Source organism: Gymnoscopelus braueri (assembly GCF_963280865.1).
Source record: "Gymnoscopelus braueri genome assembly, chromosome: 7".
NCBI classification, from domain to species: Eukaryota; Metazoa; Chordata; class Actinopteri; order Myctophiformes; family Myctophidae; genus Gymnoscopelus; species Gymnoscopelus braueri.
This window is the reverse complement of record NC_137608.1, coordinates 25,631,651-25,650,751: the sequence shown is the minus strand read 5'-3', so window position 1 is coordinate 25,650,751 and position 19,101 is coordinate 25,631,651. Positions and strand designations below refer to the sequence as shown.

Here is a 19,101-nt window from a genome sequence, read left to right as displayed (position 1 = left end):
GTATCTGCAAAGTTAAATAATTAAATAATTAAATAATCAAATTATTTTAGTGGAGTAAAAGTACAATATTTACCTCTGAGATACGTGGAGTAGAAGTAAAAGTACTGAAAACTGGAAATACTCCAGTAAAGTAAAAATACCTCACATTAAGTACAGTACTTGAGTAAATGTACTTTACACCACTGACCTGGAGTACATTTTGGGTTTTGGTGACTTGGTGGCAATAACACACTTTTAGTTTAAAGAAATGGCCAATCAATTCAATCAAAACTAACTTTGTATTAGCACCGTTGTTCGTCCTCTCCATTGCACACAGTTAGTGTAATGTACAATCAAGACCGACAGAGGGCGAAAGAAGCCAGTTTAGGTCTCGCTGTGTTGCACCTGCAACAATAATTAACCCAACGGTCTGTGAACCCAACTCACAATAATGCCACAGTTCGTGCACGTTGAGTGGGCTCTACGCTCTACTGACTGTGTGTGTGTGTGTGTGTGTGTGTGTGTGTGTGTGTGTGTGTGTGTGTGTGTGTGTGTGCGCGCGCGCGCGCGCGTGTGTGTGTATATATATATATATATATATATGTGTATATGGATGTGGACTCTTTATATATATATATATATATATATATATATATATATACATATATATACGTATATATATATATATACGTTTGGTTCGTAACAGTGTCATTACACACACAATACCAATGCGCGTGCATGCCTGCGTGCGTGGAAAGAGAGAGCGGGAGAGAGAGAGAGACAGAGACAGAAAGAGGGAGAGAGAGAGCCGCCATAACTAAAAGGAGAGAGAGAGAGAGAGAGAGAGAGAGAGAGAGAGAGAGAGAGAGAGCGCCAGAGAGACAGAGAGAGAGCCATAGAGCCACAGAGAAAGAGAGAGAGAGAGAGAGAGAGAGAGAGAGAGAGAGAGAGAGAGAGAGAGAGAGAGAGAGAGACAGACAGAGAGAGAGCCTATTAAGCACGTCGAGGGCTGCTTATCTCGGCGCGTGTGCGTGTCTAATCCATTCCATCCCCTCCCACCCGGTGTCTGTCTGTCTGCTGCTCTGTTCTGGATGATGATGAGGGTTCGAATGCGGAAGTTTCCACCCAGAGAGTGAAGTGAACATGAGGATTGCTGTGACTTTAGTGCAGCTGCAGCAGACAGCAGTAGACGTGTAGCTCCTCCAGCGCGGTGTTGGGACAGAGTGGGGAGAGAGACAGTGTGGGGAGAGTGGAGGAGGGACACTGGACCGGAGAGAAGCCACCAAAGCCACTAAAAGTGGAGTTGTGGAGTTATGGCTTCCCTGGCGAGCGCAGAGCGACGGGCTTTCGCTCTCAAAATCAACAGGTAATTACAGGTCTTCTTCTACTGTAGTCACAACACAGATTGTTTTGTGTACAGTGGACGTGGACTCTTCTTAACTCTGGACAATATAAACCCTGAGTGTTCATATATCTAACTACTTGTACGCGTAGAGTTACAAATGCTAGAGCAGTGATACATACTCAAACTTTTAAATTTCAAGGTCTCCCCTTAACTCTGACAGTGTACCAATGGAACCAAATGGACCTTAATGGGTCCATTTGGTTCCATTTGTGACCCAGAGAGTCCCTGGAATCCACTTAGAGAACCACTGTGCTAGGCTAGAGCATCCAGAATTCATAGAACTAGTTGCATTCTCCAGATTTACTGTGAGGCTGTCAAGAGAGGATTCCTGACAGGCAGCCACATGTTGTGATTGCTGCTGCTCTTCTAGTTGATTTCACTTTCTGGTATATTTAAACAGCATGTAGCCTTGAGGATAGAAAAGGGAATTTATGGTGCCTGGCTATTCATATTTTCTACTCTAATACATGCTTCAGGAAACCTTGCATGACATGACAGTCTTTTCTTTGTTTCATTATATAAGAATTTTAACTTCTGGTGGCAGCAGTGACAAATTAATACAATGTTCCATTGTCAACAGTGGCTTTAAAAATGAATGAAGAATACCCCGGTTTTAAATCTCCCACGTGTCTACAATAAGCTGGCATTCTGAAGCATCTTTGTCAACTTCATTTCCTCTGCATGAGGAATATGCTATATCAGGCATTGTGTCATATTTCCTCTACTGTGTGTGTGTGTGTGTGTGTGTGTGTGTGTGTGTGTGTGTGTGTGTGTGTGTGTGTGTGTGTGTGTGTGTGTGTGTGTGTGTGTGTGTGTGTGTGTGTGTGTGTGTGTGTGTGTGTGTGTGTGTGTGTGTGTGTGTGTGTGTGTGTGTGTGTGTGTGTGTGAGAGTGAGTGAGTGACTGTCCTGCTAACTACATTGCTATGAGTAAAGGAGGAGGGATGTGATGATAGTTCCTGCTGTGCCACTGGTCAGGTGTGGAGGAAGTGTTGTACATGGGAGTCTATTGTGTGTCATGCTTACTTTGCACCAGTCATTAAAATAAACACCAACAACACTTCCTATGGTTCCTATGGTAGCACAGTGCAGATACAATGTCACTGGGCTTAGCACCAGCTTAGCATCTGACAAAGGTACAGCTGGGTGGCTTGTGTTACACTATGTCCATGACATCACATCACATTGAGTAGTCATACATAACCACAATGCATTTGAGCATGGTCACTGATCAACTTCGTGGAAGTTGATGGTGATAAATTGGGTTATTTATTTTAAATTATTATTATTATTACATTATTATTTCAGCATTCCTGCTTTATTTCCTATAGTGATGTGAGAGAGACAGGAGAGAGAGGGGATGCCATGCTGTTATTGTTGAATCATATAACCTACATTTACTGCATATTTAATATCCTTTCCGGCATTTGAATGAATCGATACCACCTTTTTCTACCAAAGTACTTCTGAGTCAATAAACATTCATTCATTTGAAAATGAGTGCACTGTGCACCACTCTACCACGGTAGTGATGGCACCACCAGCTAAGCTTCTTTAAAGGCCAGGGGAAATCTTACGTACCTCGTCCGGTAGAGAGCTGACCTCAGCTGCTGAGAGAAGTAGACGATCTTCAGCCCCAAATCAAGGGATGATGAGACAGCAAATCTATCTCGGTAGCGTGAGTGACGTGATGTCGCTGATTGGGTTGGACAAAAGTTGTGAACAGCACAGTCCAATGTGTGACGATGCACCTATGCAGTGTGCAGCTGCAGCAGTGATTTGCTACAAAAAGGTTTTACTGAGTGTACGCCACAGGAAGATTGAACCGATCAATCCAGAGAAATTTCCTGACCCAGAATGCTTTTCTCTCATATTGATTTTCACCAAGGTAGTGAGAGAAGCAAACAAGTCATTGTATCTACTTCCTGTCTCCATCTCTATATCAGCATGTATTATGTTTTTTTTTAGTGTTGCCTAAAGCCTGACTTAGAGCTAATTCATCGCACGGCAGGCATTAGGTTTTACTTCGCCTTTGTATGTCAATGTTTTTATGGTTTTAATTCAGGAAATACTTGTTTCTTCATTGCTCATGTGCATGAAGAGGAGAGGAAAGAGAAGTGTCTGACAGCTTAAACACCATAAGCCAGAGCTAATTATAGGTGTGTTGGTAGAATATGGATACTAACCCGTGATGGTCTGCCAGTTAACGTTCTAGCATTGAACGTATTGTTACTTAATAGCATATGGAGGCAGGTGTGAGAACAGCTGTGGACACAGGGCCTCTTTTAGTTCAATACTCCCTAAATGGGTGGGGGATCAGTATTGGGTTCCCTCTGGATTTCCTCTGGGTTTTGACTAAATAACATCTGTTAACTCTCATGGGTGTGGGTGGACCACTGAGTTACAGAGCAATAGAGGTGGACAAGCTGTCTAAAACACTCACAGCTTCCTACAAGACCATTTATATAAGTGACCAACCTTGCGGCAGAAGCATTTTCTGCGTCCACACAAAGTCGCCTCTGTCTGAAGTTTCTCTCATTGAGACTTTCGCCTTGGAGCACCAATTGGCTGATGTTTGGGGTGCCTCCTTCCGACAGGAAGCCAAGAGGTGATGGTAGTGATAGCACTAAGACCCATTAAGTCTGCAGGCATATGATAGTATGAGACATGTGGTGGGGGAATCCCATTGGTCTGCTTCCTCCTCTTGTTATATCCACCACACCACTCTCTGCTTTTCCTGTTTCCAGATTAGTTGAGATGAAGGAGAGAAGACTGTTGTTGTTGTTTTTAGACCATTGAAATGCCAACCCAGAGAGCCACAGCCACCAACCTCCAGTGGAATGACTTGATAATAATAATAAGAATGATAATAATAGGTTGACGGTGCAGTATTCCTGGTGGGAGTCAAGACAGGAGCAGGTTATCCTGTGTAGAATTATAGGTTTGACTATCGGGTGGTCTTAACAGTAGCTTTGAGAAACCATGAAGATAACACTTGCTATGCATCCCATGTCTATTCTATAATGCTTTATAAGCATACTTATAGTAATGCAGTACAACCTAATTATAACACTGTGCAATTAAAGTTATAAGAACTCATTAAATACTCATAATGCATTCAATTTATGCAAAAAAGCTTTACATTTATGCAAGAGCAACAGAAAATGTTTCTGCCTAGACCTTCAGGAATGTAATTACTTTACATAAAGCACCCAATGACCACTTATAGTGACACTATAATGCATTATAACAGTGATTATAATACATTATAACGTTATATAATGTTTGACAACTATGGAAATTGTAATACATTACGATCCTTGCAAATAAAAAGTCTGTAAGTGTCCAGCAATTATGAAACATTATAATACTTGACCGTTGAAGTAATTATAAAATGCTTTATAATGTGTTATGATTGTTATAAGCATTATGATTATTTACAAATTCTTATAACTATGATTATACAGCGTTCTAAGCAGATTTAAGTATGTTTATAATGAATTATAGACATGGGATGCATAGCGAGTGTTACCCAATGATGCAATGATATTAGAGTTCAGTGCATTTTGTGGAATGCTCGGGCAATGATTCCAGAAATGCTGACATGCACAAACCTTACCTACGCACAACAAGTGCTGGCCTGCTAAAGGCAGCCTGACAGGAGGACAATAGACTTGCTTGTTTCATATGGGAGGTGGGTCTTTGGCTTGTTTAAGTACCTTCACATAATTGTATTGACTAATTATTTATGTCCCGCTCCATAGCTTGAGAAAAAATACAATATGAAGCTGCAATATATATATACACTTAGTTACAACAACGTCACAGTGTCTGACACGTGAAGATCTGATTTCAATGTTATGCATGCCTTTAAGTTCAACTGCTTCAAATCTCTCGGTGCTAAAACACTGATGACTAATTAACAGGATGTTGTCAACCAGTCCAGGTCAGTAGATCACATGTATAATTGATTAAATATTAACCATTCAAACATTATATACTGTACTTTGTTGACTGGGGTCCCCCGAGGCTCTGTCCTTTTAGCAACCTCATTTATATTTTCTCCCTCTGCACAAAATCTCTCTCCGGGTGATCATTTGTTTATCACATACCCATAGAAGAAAGAAAGTGGCATTTGATCAACAGTAACACTTTAAGTTAATAGATGAATATTGCTGAGGACTGACAACAAGGAGCGACCTGATGAACTCTTAAACCCTACCGTATCTATGGTACTTTGTTAACCGGAGTCCCCCAGGGGCTATACTAGGCCCACTTATTTTTTCCCCTCACCACCAAATCTCTTTGTATTGCTGAAAATAGCAAATCTACAAGGTCACAACGCATCACTTTTCACAGTGAGCTTGTATATCTGCTATTTTCACAGAACGTTTGCCCCCAAAATAGGGATGCTACGGTTTATGTGGTTCATGAAATAGTACAGTCCAGATTCTCCGACAGTGTGGAGAGAAGAACTGAACACGGCAGGTGTGTTGCCTGCCCAGTCGTGGAAGTACTCACATTTTTTACTTTTTTACTATTTTCAAATAGCCAAAGTATATATAGGGCTGAAGTGGTTAATGTTTTGTAATAATAATCAAAATCTACAAAGTAACTATTAACTAAAGTTTTCAAATATTTGTAGTGGAGTAAAAGTACAATATTTGCCTCTGAGATGTAGTGGAGTAGAAGTAAAAGTATTGAAAATCGGAAATACTCTACTCTATTAAGTACAATACTTGGGTACATGTACGTAGTTACTTTCCACCACTGGTGTTGCCTTTGTTGATATACTATGAAGCCATTCTGTGACGCGTTGAAGGGCACTGTTTTCTGCTCTGTGTTTTGGTTCCTTTGCGCCCGGATTAACTCCTCCTCAGCTGTGACTGCAGCCACAGAAACTGTTTTGATGACCGAGTTTCATCCATGTTTAAACATGCTAAGCTTCTTAAGCAGCAAGGTTTCCAGCGGTGCCAGTTTAGCGTGCGGTAGAACCTTAGCTGTGTTGATTATTCAGCTGCCGTATTATACCTTGGGCTAGGGGTGTGCCGATAACTAATTTCACCAAACAATACGATACGATATTTGGCTCACAACTTCGATACGATACGATACGCACTTTTTTATTATGAAAAATATATGGGGGAGAAAAAAAGCAAATGCAAACAAATAATTCTGTTTTTGCATTATTCAGACATGCGAACTTGTAGCTTTTCAGCTACAATAGCCGTTTTGAATCCAAATAGGGCAATAGTGTGACACCTGACCCAAAAAAAACAAAACATGTTGTCACCCTTTTCACCTCGGGCTGTTAGCATGCCTGATTATTATTATTGTAAAAAAAACGAAAAAAAGAAAACGATATTTTTTTCCCCCAAAACGATACATATCGTCACGAAAACGTATCGCGATATATCGCGGGACGATATATCGGCACACCCCTCCCTTGGGCAGATACAGCTTTAGCTTGTGCTTATTGGTCAGCTGCATATAACACCCAGGGAAGATACAGCATTTTATCACTCCTCCCAAGTGACCCAGGGCAAATAAAGGCTATATGCGATTATTGCGATAAAAGATCTGTACATGAGTATTACAGCTACTGCATACCACCATATAAATACAGTAATGATAAATATGAAATGGTGAGTCTTGTTACACAGACAAAAGAGATTAGGCATGAGACTTGTCACATGCCTAATTTGTAATATAATTATGTTGTCAGCAGTAATGCCATATCCACACCCATACATCTGTGCAGCTGTTTTAGCGTCAACCAGCTCATCAGTGTTAATTACCCAGCTTAATTATTATATTATAATGAAAGAGGCAGAGGAAACGGGCAATTATTTTCATCAGGCACACTTGACGTGGCTCTGGGAGTGAAAATGCAATGTGACAATTCCTTCCATTTCTTGTTATTCTGCAAAAACCTTGCGTCTCAAAATAGGAATTTACGGGAACTGGTAGATTCTGGCTATTGATGCAATTTTCTCTGTTTTGTCTTGATTCCAAGGCCAAGAGTTATGTTATGTCTCAAACATATCTGGTTTGCAGATATTTAGTATCGCAATTGACATTAATTATGCTGTCTAATAATTATATGTTTATAATACAGTTATGATAAGATGACCAAGGTTTTAATCTTAGAAAATCTATGGTTGAAAATGTATTGGTTGAAGCCAGCTTCAACCAATACAATATCAAAGGCACAGAGAAATATGGAATTAAAATGCTGAGCACTTTAAATGCTGGAGATTGGTTCCTCATTCACTGAATCTGACCTTTCACTTGAATTGTTTCTTCAGGAAGTTGGGGGGCCTCTTGTGCATTTCTCAATAGGGCTACGGCCTCTGTTGATTGCTGATGTTGGCTCTGTTCACATGGAGGAGTGCATCAGGCCCACAGAGTGGTGGTACAGAAAGTGCCTGAAGCTGAGTGTCACTACTCCCTATTATGACGGTAACCGGAACGCTCGCCCCAAAACACACTCTCCCCCATTTCTTCCGCGGACCACTCGCCCCCCCCCCAGCCGTTATTATTCTTGTATTTGTTTTACTGAGGTTAAAGTTTTCATGACATGCTGGTTTACAAAACATTACAAGTCTTTATCATGGTCCTTCTAACGTGTATTAAAAGGTTTTAACTGAAAAATCAACTCCAGTGAGCCATGGCAGGTTTTTTTCTCTGTTGTTGAGGGATTTTGCCTGTAAATCATCGCCTCTGCTCCAGTGGTGTCCCCAGGAATTACATTTAGAGCAGGCGAGATTTTTTTTTGCACCCCCCCCCCCCATTATCCCCCAAAAAGAAATTTCGACCCATCGGTGATCGAAAACCGGCGAAAGTTGCCGTTTTCAAAATGTATTGGCCATTATCTCTGGAACGGAAGGTCCAATCTGCTCGGTTCAAAGCTTGTTGGATGTGTGACTTTGAGGACATTAAGCACGCAATGACATTTTTCTAGGGGGAGGCGAGATCTTAGTTGGGCAGGCGACCGCTTGTCCTGCCTCTACAGTGGGTACGCCACTGCTCTGCTCCGCCCCCCCTCCCCCCAAAGGAGAAGGATAGGGGAGGGGAGGCGCGGGGAGGAGACGGGGCGGGATTAATGGACTGTGACATCAAGGTCCACGTGCAAATCACAGCACTTTTCTGAGCCTAATTATTCAGAAAACCCCAGACCACAGAAAATCCAAGTTCCTTTTTTTGGGTCTAATTGAGGTCAGAAAAACAAAAACAAAAAATAGAAATTTGATGTCATGAAACTTTTAAGGTTAGGAATAAGTTTAGGTTTAGGCATAGTTTTACTGAGGTTACGTTTAGGAATGAGGTTAGGTGTAGGCATAGTTTTACTGAGGTGACTTTTAGGAATACCTGGTGGCGACTGTTCCGAGGTTACCGGAGTTGACCCGGGGAGAGCGTGTTTTGGGGCGAGCGTTCTTGTATTCATTATGACCACACTCAGTCATCACAGGCTTTAAACGTATGCCTTGGTCGGTCAAAAAACCACAGAGGGAACTTTGGAGAGTGGAGACCGGAGCACTCAACTTCAATAAAGTGCTATTTTACAGACAAGGACAACCGTGTGTTAGTAGAGGGTGGTGCAGCTGCCTTTTTATAGCACTCTCCCTACTCAAACAATCATGACCTCGAGTAACCAATGCTCTTGACCTTTTTGTTCTGTCAACCAAGTACGTTGAATTCATTGCTGGTGCTCAAATATTTGTCCCTTGGTCATTTTCACTTAAGGCTAAGCCAATTTCAGAATGTTTAAATTAGACTGTATATATATACACAGTGGCAGTATATGTACAGTGTATATATATATATATATATATATATATACACACACACACACACACACACACACACACACACACACACACACACACACACACACACACACACACACACACACACACACACACTGTATAACTCCATGCATGCAGTTATAACTAGCAAAGTCCTGAGCTGCGGAAGGGCTCAGTTTCAAGCAGCTTTCGTCATCAACGGTACTCTTAAATCACCAGCAACCCAACGCTCTGTTACTGACTTTGAGCTTTGGTATTATGTAATGCTTGATGCCAAGACACAGGACGTTAAAGAGAATGACAGATGCTGTCTGTCATGACAAGCTGTTTGTCTAACAGTGGGAAAATAATGCCTGCTTGGCTCTCCTGGCAAGAGCTGATTACTGTTTTACCCGCCTAGTCTTTTTATAGGCTGTGTGTGTGTGTGTGTGTGTGTGTGTGTGTGTGTGTGTGTGTGTGTGTTCGCAAGCGCACATGTGCGCGTGCACTCATGGCACTTAAATGTGTGTTTTGTATTAGCTTGGGTGTGTATGCGTGTCTGCTATAAGCTCTGTCTGCCCTCGCTCTGTATAATTATTTCATAATGGTAATGAGCAACATGGAAAGAAAGCACATGTCAGAATGTGGTTATCGGCTCTGACTGTACATGGGGGTAGGCCATGTTTCTTTAGAAGGTGCTCCTGTATGACAAGGCTTTGCTGGCTTTAAATGACCTAGGGTAGAACCTCAATAATACACCCACCATACAGTCTGCCCTGGGAGAAGAAACAACATGCACTTTTATTTCCCTCTGGTAATTTGGTCAATATCTGAAGAATTAATTATGAATGAATCTCTAATTATATACTGATTTCCTGAAGAAGACTATTAAGCCTTCACTTCTCTGTGTAATTTGACAAACTACATTTCTGCGAGCAAACACGTTGCTTTTTAGACACATTCATAAGAGACGGTTACTCCTAAGAAGTGAGCTTCTGGCTGGAGGCACACACCAGTTTTGTAGTTGGAGCTGAGAGAGAGGCTATGACTGCCTCAAAAGCCACTGTCCAATTACCAGAAGTGGAGCTGCTTATTGTCCAACAGTATAAGATTTCGGTAGCACTGGGCAGCTAGCCTGGAAACCAGACGAATCTGCCATTGCAACAAAAAATGTGTTGGCTGTGTGTGCAACAAAAACAATTGTTGCACTGATCTGGTCTGGCGTCCCTCGTTGTGATTGGATTTCCCTGCCCCTGGAGTTGTGGGGCACCAATCAGGGCCCAGTATGCAAATGTGGGGCAGAGTTTATCACATTTTTTGAATTCGCTCCTTGGAAATGCAGGCTCCACACAGAGATTCCAGACTAATATCTACGCAGTGATATTAGTCTGGTCATGCCAGGCTACTGGGCAGCGGCAGCCCCCAAGTGTGTGTGTATTCATGAATGAAAGCCTCCCTCCTCTGCAGTTCCTCTCTAAGGTCTTTAAATGTTTTGAAAGTTACCATCCCTCCCTGGGTTAAATAAGGGTTAAAAAGTTGTCATCAACTCCACAGGTTCTCTGCAGAGTGACTTTTGGAGTGAGTGTTGCATAATAACACTGCTGTGTTGTTGCCATGATAAGTGAGTGAAAGTTGAGATTGTGGCAATAGATTCTTAGCTCAGTGTGTGTATGCAACTACAGTATGCATGGAATATATCTGCATGCATACTATGTCTGTGCAACAATAGTCTTCATATGAAATTTTAAATCGTTTTTGCTTTGTGTGTACAGTATGTTGTATTTTACTTATTACTTATTTTTTCTTTCTTGATGTGACAAGTTCATTCCGTTTCAGCATGAAATAAATAGCAAATACTTAAGGTCAATACATCTCCTTCTGACGTCGGGAAAAACTTCTGTTTCGACTTTTGAGAGGGTTTTCCTAACTAGTTTGGGTAGACCGGACATCTGGGGGTGCAGAAGCATCAGAAGTTCTGAATGACGTCAAAATGTAGTTATTGTCATCTCTCTTTACGGAAAAAAGTTTGGTCGTCGGAAGGAGCATGTATTGCTCTTTAGATGGCACTATCATTGACTTTGCTCTGTGTGTAAATGTGCATACTATTCTCTCACGTCTCACCCATTCCAGCCCTTCCTTGGACTGTAGTGTCTGCATGCAACATGTTGCATGATTGACATGAGGGAGGGGAAAGTGTCAATGCACAGCTTGTGTGTGTGTGTCAACTACAAAGTCACAATAAATATTTGACCCTGTGACCTGTATCTTTGATATCTTGAAAAATAATTTCAATATATTATGGGTGGCAAGTGGAGAAATTGCTAACCTTTTTGTGATAACAGGGTTTGCGTAAAAACATTGGCGATTAGTTTTTAGATAGGGCTTTATGAAGCAGCATCACAGATTTCACAAGAGCCATGGCTTTGTTTGCAGCTTTTGTGGTTTTGGCATGCCAGCATCCCCCCATTGTACTGTCTGTTGATGCGTTAGTGGTGGTGATTAGAAGCAGGGCCACCCTAACAATGGCCCTGGGGAGTTAATGAATGCAATAGATTGGTCACAGGAGAGGTGGTTGGGAATGTGACCTATTTGGTGAAGATCTTTCATGCCCTCCAACTAGTGTGGCCCTGTTGAAATACAGTGCATCCAATAAACGCATACATGGCGGACACACACACACACACACACACACACACACACACACACACACACACACACACACACACACACACACACACACACACACACTTCATGTGTAGACATCGGGGGGGCAAATTTACATGCACAGACCAACACAAAGGCACAGACCAACACAAACACAAGCTGCGTAGCCTTTCATCATAGACAATAAAGAGAATAAAGCTGTTACTGTGTAGAGTTTGGATGGGGTCCAATGATATGGTAGATTAATCAGTGGAGGGACAGTGCATTGGTTCAACACTGCTGAGAGATGAGATGTGTGTGCACATAGACATGATCTTGTGATCATGTCTATGTCTATGTCTATGTCTGGTGTATGTAATGTTTACTGTGTTTTGGAGTTTTTTATTATTATCTGCTGTAACATAAATTGCCCAGTTTGGGACATAATGAACTTGAACTTGAGCAGTATTTCTTCTTTCCTCCCTATATTTTTAGAGAGCTACACATTCTGGAAATGCTCATTCATTCACACAATCACACATAGTGTGTAAGTCAATGTATTCCACCATGTATTAGTATTTATGAATCCCTTTAATGTCATTAAGATGCTTTGTATGACAGAATTTATGTGGAAGATTAAGATATTTTTTTCTCTGTGCCTTCCAGTTGTCTATTATTCATTCATCCAAATGTTATATATTACTAAAATGACTTGTACAAGAGCGTTTTCCATGCCATATTTCTCTACCTTTGTCCCGGTCGCATATTGCGTGTTTCAGCACCTTTTCCCTGTTCTGTTCCAGACACTCGTCTGCAGAGATCAGACGGCACTTTGGCGGGACCTCATTACATGGCTCACAACCAGTTCAACAACACAGCCGAACCAACTCCAACGCCTCTGCCTCAATATGCTTTAATGTGGTGAGTTTCAGTGGTGTAAAGTACCTCTACTGTACTTGAGTACGTTTTTTAGGTATCTTTTACTTTACTGGAGTATTTCCTGTACTTTTACTTGCACTCCACTACATCTCAAAGGCAAATATTGTACTTTTACTTAACTACAATTATTTGAAAACTTTAGTTACTAGTTACTTTGTAGATTTTGATTATTATTACAAAACATACATTAACTACTTCAGCCCTATATACATTTTGGCCATTTGAAAATAGCCGATCTACGAGCTCACAATGCGTCACGATGCGACGCATTGTAAGCTTGTAGATCTGCTATTTTCAAAAGATTTTTATACATTTTATACTTTTGAAAACTTGGTACATTCTGCATAATGAGTACTTTCTACTTTTTGTAACATTTTGATACCAATACCTTTGTACTTTTACTCAAGTATACTTTGAATTCAGGACTATTCCGTATTTCTACATTGCAGTACTGATACTTTTACTTAAGTAGAAACCTTTTCCACCACTGGTGAGTTTCTTGCTGGAAGGACATTCTGAAGTTTGGATATTATTTTGTGTTTGCCAGCAGGCATTACATATTCGCTGAGAGGCCATACCTTTTGTCCTTCAGCTGCCCTAAAATAGGGATTGTAAGCATTTTGCTTTGAATCTAATGGGTTGCCCCAAGCTAAGGTACCACCAAACTGAAAGGTGCTTTGCAGTTTCTCATTCAGGAAAGATAGCAATGCTATTTTGCCAATCAGACAATTCATATAATTTTTATTTCTTTCATAAACTAGAGTCATATTGACGTGGCTGTGGTCTGCCGGCCGGCTGGCCGGCCCTTCCAGTAGCCAATTTTAATATAGGATGAAGTACCTTGGTATGCCTGAAATATTGCTACATAACTTACTTCACCTAATAACAGATCTATAGTTGTAGGTGAGAAGTTGGGCATACTGGGATCAAGAAGTGGGTACATACTGACTCCATCCAGTATGTCGGTAGTAAATAGGATGACAGTTTACTTTCTCAAAGAGAGCTGGTTATGTACATTGTGGAAATGCTTAGCCAAAGTGTCTTAGGAAGGTGTTAGGAAGGCAGAGTAAGATGCGTTAGTTGTAGCAAAAGGTGATTATTTATAATGCGTTAATTTGCAAGAACAATCACAAAACATGAAAACGAGCTAAGTAGCTTCAACTTATCATGAGCTCTCGGCACACAACTGCAAGCTGATGCTCAAACCATACAAGTCAAGGCCCATCGGTGACACACATCTACACACTGATGTCCTACTTAAGACACAGAGAATCAGATAAGCAACTTTATTGTCACCACTGGTTTACAGGTGTAAAGAAGTGGGTGAAATTCATTTTTGCGTAAGCTACATCATTTTTTTGTTTTCCAGAAAGAGAGAAGGAAGAAAAAAAGAGGGGAGGGGGGGGAGGAAAAGCATTAAAAACATAAAATAAGCATGTCAAAGAGAACATAAACAAGTAACTAGATATCTATACACATAGCATAAGTCCATTAAATACAGCTGGGGTTCCCAAACCTTTTCAGCTGAGACCCAAAATATAACTTTAGTGTCTCCAGGGAACCCAAATGTACTTTATTAATTAAAATAGCCGCTCTACAAGCTCACAATGTTGTGACACGTTGTGAGCTTGTAGATCTGGTATTTTTTTTTACAACAATGGTGTTTTTATTTAATGTTTTATTGATGAAATTTCTTAGATTTTTGTTTTATTAATTTCTCTCCTTATTTATAATCTTTTGAAAATCTTTTGAAATTATATAGATTTTTATAAATGTAGGTAAAAAGGGGATATTTACTCGTGACCCATCAAAATGACTCTGCAACACAAGAATGGGTCCTGACCCAATGTTTGGGAAACACTGACATACAGTATGTACATGAGTTTAATCATAAGGAGCAAAAGTTTTTCAGATCCACATAGAGGCAGGTATTCGTGTGCATGATTAGACATAAGGTGCAAAAAAAAACTAAAAACACATGACACATGTGAGCTTGTAGATCAGCTATTTACGGGGCCAGGCTGCCAGCATGGCAGCAGGCCCTGTTTTATTATTGCCTTTATTTTAGTTCTTCTGCCACTTTTCGCAGTTCTGGCTGAACCGTGCTGTCGCTTTTTACGAAACTCTGCCATATGATAGGTGATGATGGTCATGAAAAACTATCAAGAAATAAATCTCACAATCTTTTGTCAAAAGGTGGCGCTATAGCACTCAATTGAAAATGGCAACTTTGAACAGGTACAACTCATGCCCTGTTTGACCTAGAGCCATGAAACTTGGATACACATATGCGTCTCCTCATGCTGAACAACTTGACCTCTGACCTTTAGATCTCCCACCATTTTGAATTATATGAAAAACAGTCATTGGCTCATAACTTCTGCAGAAGTCGGCAGAGGTCCAAAGTTCATGTGTAAAGAATTTCGTGCAGATTACTCAAAAATCCCAGGAGGAGATAGATTTAAACTATTGCAGTTTTATGAAAATTATTCATCTGCCCCTAACACATACATGCAGACTCACATTTCTTTGAAACTTTGCAGAAAGGTTGAGGGTCATTCCAAATATCACTGAAACCAATCTTACTCCAATTACTCCAAGGGGGGCACTATAGCAATTTTTTGAAAATGCAAACTTTAAACAGGCATAAGTCATTTCGTTTGGCCGAAAGTCGTGAAACTTGCTTACACTTGTGCCTTGACTCATGAGGAACACATGTATCGCTTTGACCAGTAAGCTCCGCCCTTAGATTGTCCGCAATTTTGAGCAGTTTGAAAAACACTTAAACCCAGGATTTTTCAGGTATTTGCGTGAAATGGTATCATCTCTCTGACCTCCATTTTCACTAGATCAGGTCTGTTGGTCCAATGGCTTCCCGCTTAAGTGTATGCCTCACAACCTCAAGGTCGCCGGTTCAATCCTCACTTGGTGCAGACTTCATTTAAAGTGCATTGCAAACAACAAGACTGTATCAATGAATACATGTGCAATTGTTAAAGATAACATGAAATGCTTATGTGAGAGTGTGTTTTTTTCAATGTATGACATACTTCATTGTGAAAATAGCCAATCTACAATCTCACAACTTTTCAGATAGCAACGTGTTTCTGAGCTTGTAGATCAGCTACTTTCACCAGTTTCAGCCAGGGGCTTGGTTCATGACAGAAGGCAAAAGTTTATGATCTTCAACAGACAACTTCAGTCTGGACGAAGCTATAGCACTACAGGTAGTGTCTCAGCCTGTGGGTCCGAAGGTCGAGAGTTCAATTCCTGTCAATGGCAATAGGTTGAGGTGTCCATGAGTGAGGTTCTTAACCTAGAATTGCCCCCCTGCGTCCTATGTATGACCACCTCAGCTGGGTTGAGCTGAAAAGTAGTTTCGCCTGTTTAAATCATTTGCTTTGTCTCAATTTCAATTTATTCCGTTTCCATATCTTATTGTGCTATTATTGAATTTTACTTTTTTGTCTGTCTGTCTGTCTGTCTGTCTGTCTGTCTCTGTCTGTCTCTGTCTGTCTGTCTGTCTGTCTCTCTGTCTCTGTCTGTCTCTGTCTGTCTCTGTCTGTCTGTCTCTGTCTGTCTCTGTCTCTGTCTGTCTCTGTCTCTGTCTGTCTCTGTCTGTCTCTGTCTGTCTGTCTGTCTCCACAATCTATTCCGTCACTCTCTCTCTCCACAATCTATTCTGTCACTCTCTCTCCACAATCTATTCCGTCACTCTCTCTCTCTCCACAATCTATTCCGTCACTCTCTCTCTCTCCACAATCTATTCCGTCACTCTCTCTCTCTCCACAATCTATTCTCTCTCTCTCTCTCTCTCTCTCTCTCTCTCTCTCTCTCTCTCTCTCTCTCTCTCTCTCTCTCTCTCTCTCTCTCTCTCTCTCTCTTTACAGTATTATCGCTGCAGCTATATTTTCAATTGTTTTGCCTCTGTCTTATATTATTTGACAATTTGGCCAATGTTTGACCATTTGTTATAGTGTAGTTTGTTGATTACTTTGATGCAAAATGGTCTTTTTTCATTTAATTTATTTTCTTTATTTTTTTTAGGTATTAAAAAGGTCTTAAAAGTCCTTAAATTGTCACTTCACTGACATCTGGGGACCCCCCCAAAATCAGGGGGTTCCCGACCCACAGGTTGAGAACCACTGTCCTAATGCATGTATGTATGCTCCATGCATGTCTCTTGAGGCAGGAGGTCTCTCCACTATTAAAATAATCATAACTCGCTGAATTCTCAACCAATTTTCGTTTGGTATCAAGCATATATTTATGCTATAATATAGGATGTGTGGTTAACATAGTAATGGTTATAAAACAGAAACGCATTTCTGTCTCTGGTACTTCTGGCCCCACTGGCCAATGAGTAGTCTACCTATTTATGATTCACACCTAGACTGATTCAGCCTGTACTATTTAACAGAAGGGATTCATTTATCTAAAATGGCTGTCTATAAAATACATCAAGGGTGATAATAACCATTCTCCACAACAATTACTTTAAAATGTATAAAAACAAAGTCAATGAATATCCCTAGATACAAGAAACCCCTTCACTTGGTTTGTCCCAATTATGTCAGCCATGACACCAACAATCCTATTTGCTGGCGCAGTGTTCCCCAAACATTTGTCCTGCATGGTAAGTATAAACAAAAGAACACAAATGATTCATGTTTAAACCCGTAACCAACGTACCAATAAAAAGAACTGAACTTAAACCTTGTGGTTGCTTTCAAACATCAAATGGTTGTTGAAAACTGTAACGTACAACAAAGCCAAAACACACATGTACAGAATATTTGGTTGACAAAACAATTATGTTTGTTGAAGCATCTGTTCAAACCATGTAAGGAACAAAATGGTGAGACTACCCACTTTGTCACATACAGTATGTGCATACCCTCAATAAGTTACTGTTACTCTATTGGCCTACCTGTATAGGGCAGCAACTAATGACTATTCTCTTAACCCATTAAAACCAGGAAAGCATCTGTGTCATTTTAGATTTGTGCCTTGGCTGTTAAAAAAATTGCAGATATACAAGCTCACAGCGCGTCACTTTGTGCCGTGCTGCGAGCTTGTACATCTGCAAAAAAAAATTAAACTCTTCAAAGTGTGAGAACTACTGATTTAGGCCTTTGTGGAATCGGCCACAGGTTTTAATGGGTTGAGTTATGTTGGACCATAAAATGCTGGTAGTAATTTTGTAACCAAATGCAATATATTTGCACACTCTCACCTTTTGCACACTCTCTAAAACTTAGTATTAAATGAACACTTGAGTATTTTACTGTGTATTTTGTCTTGAATGTCACACATTAGCACAGAGGCCATGTAGTGTACAGTGGCTTCTCTGACACAGGTACTCCCAGTCCCAAACTTTTGATCTGCTGGGATAACACTGAACCAGTATGGATTGGATTTAAAGGTGTTTTAAGTGGTGTGCAATGCAAACTGTGGGCTGTTCAGAGAATGTGCTGTGGTCGCAATCTGTGTAGAAGTATTGTCTACTTTACAGAGGCTGTAGATAATTATGCAATCTGCATCTACAGTAGGTCCTCCCTCATTGTGTTTGTGTGTGTGAGAGACATAAAAGCGCACCAGTTTAATGGCAAGTCCAGTCCTGTACACTAGTGAAGGCCTCCAAAGTTCAATGAGGGCAAAATTGCCAAGGAATGTCATGTCTCTAATAAAGCCAGCTCCGAAAGGATCTGGCACTATATTTATACTATTCTTCCACTGACTCAGAAAGAAATGTATTATAAACACACTCAATTTAGCGTGGTTTTCAACGCCCCAGTGTTCCTTATGTTGACAGGCGTTTGGAAAGCAGAGAAACCTCTAATAAACATCTAATGGGCCTTTAATGCCATGTGAGATTAGTTGTTTTCCTGCCCCTGTGACTGTGTATTCAGCCTGGATTCTGGCTCACAGAATGATGATACAGTGGTCATTCTGTCCTGACATTTCTCTATACATCTCACTTTCTAGGTTTGGGTCTTTACATTGGCTCTCCAAGTAGTCTCTTTGTGTCACTGACATACCTTTTTGATTTTGTCCCAGTGATTCCTGTATTAATCATCAGATGTGGGTTGAGAAGATTGAGGGAGGATATGTTGTCCTATCCGTCTCTCTCCTGCGGCACGGACGATTAAATCTCTAACCTGCCTGGGAAATGGGTCAGTGCCTCGGCCACTGATGAGTGCTGCATGGGGCCCTATTTTATTTACCTTGCAGCTTACATGGGCAAATCTTGAATATGTCCGGATTCAGGCTGCTGGAGAGGAGTTTTAATGCTCTAATCTTCACGATACTATTTTCCCATGGTACATCATCATTCAGCTGAGGCATCT

The 19,101-nt window shown here is 40.8% G+C and overlaps 1 protein-coding gene across 2 annotated transcripts in view; it reads left to right on the top strand.

Moving 5' to 3' along the window:
- The first annotated feature begins 972 nt into the window (after positions 1 to 972).
- Positions 973 to 19,101, top strand: part of dock8 (dedicator of cytokinesis 8) — an 81,417-nt gene continuing 63,288 nt past the window's right edge. Inside the window, exons 1-2 of one of the 2 annotated variants that reach the window (XM_080433297.1) lie at positions 973 to 1,345; positions 12,616 to 12,733. In XM_080433297.1, coding sequence (XP_080289423.1) covers positions 1,293 to 1,345; positions 12,616 to 12,733 — 171 coding nt within the window. In that variant the 5' untranslated portion in view covers positions 973 to 1,292. The remainder of the gene's footprint in view (positions 1,346 to 12,615; positions 12,734 to 19,101) is intronic. The other variant, XM_080433298.1, reaches the window with a different exon arrangement.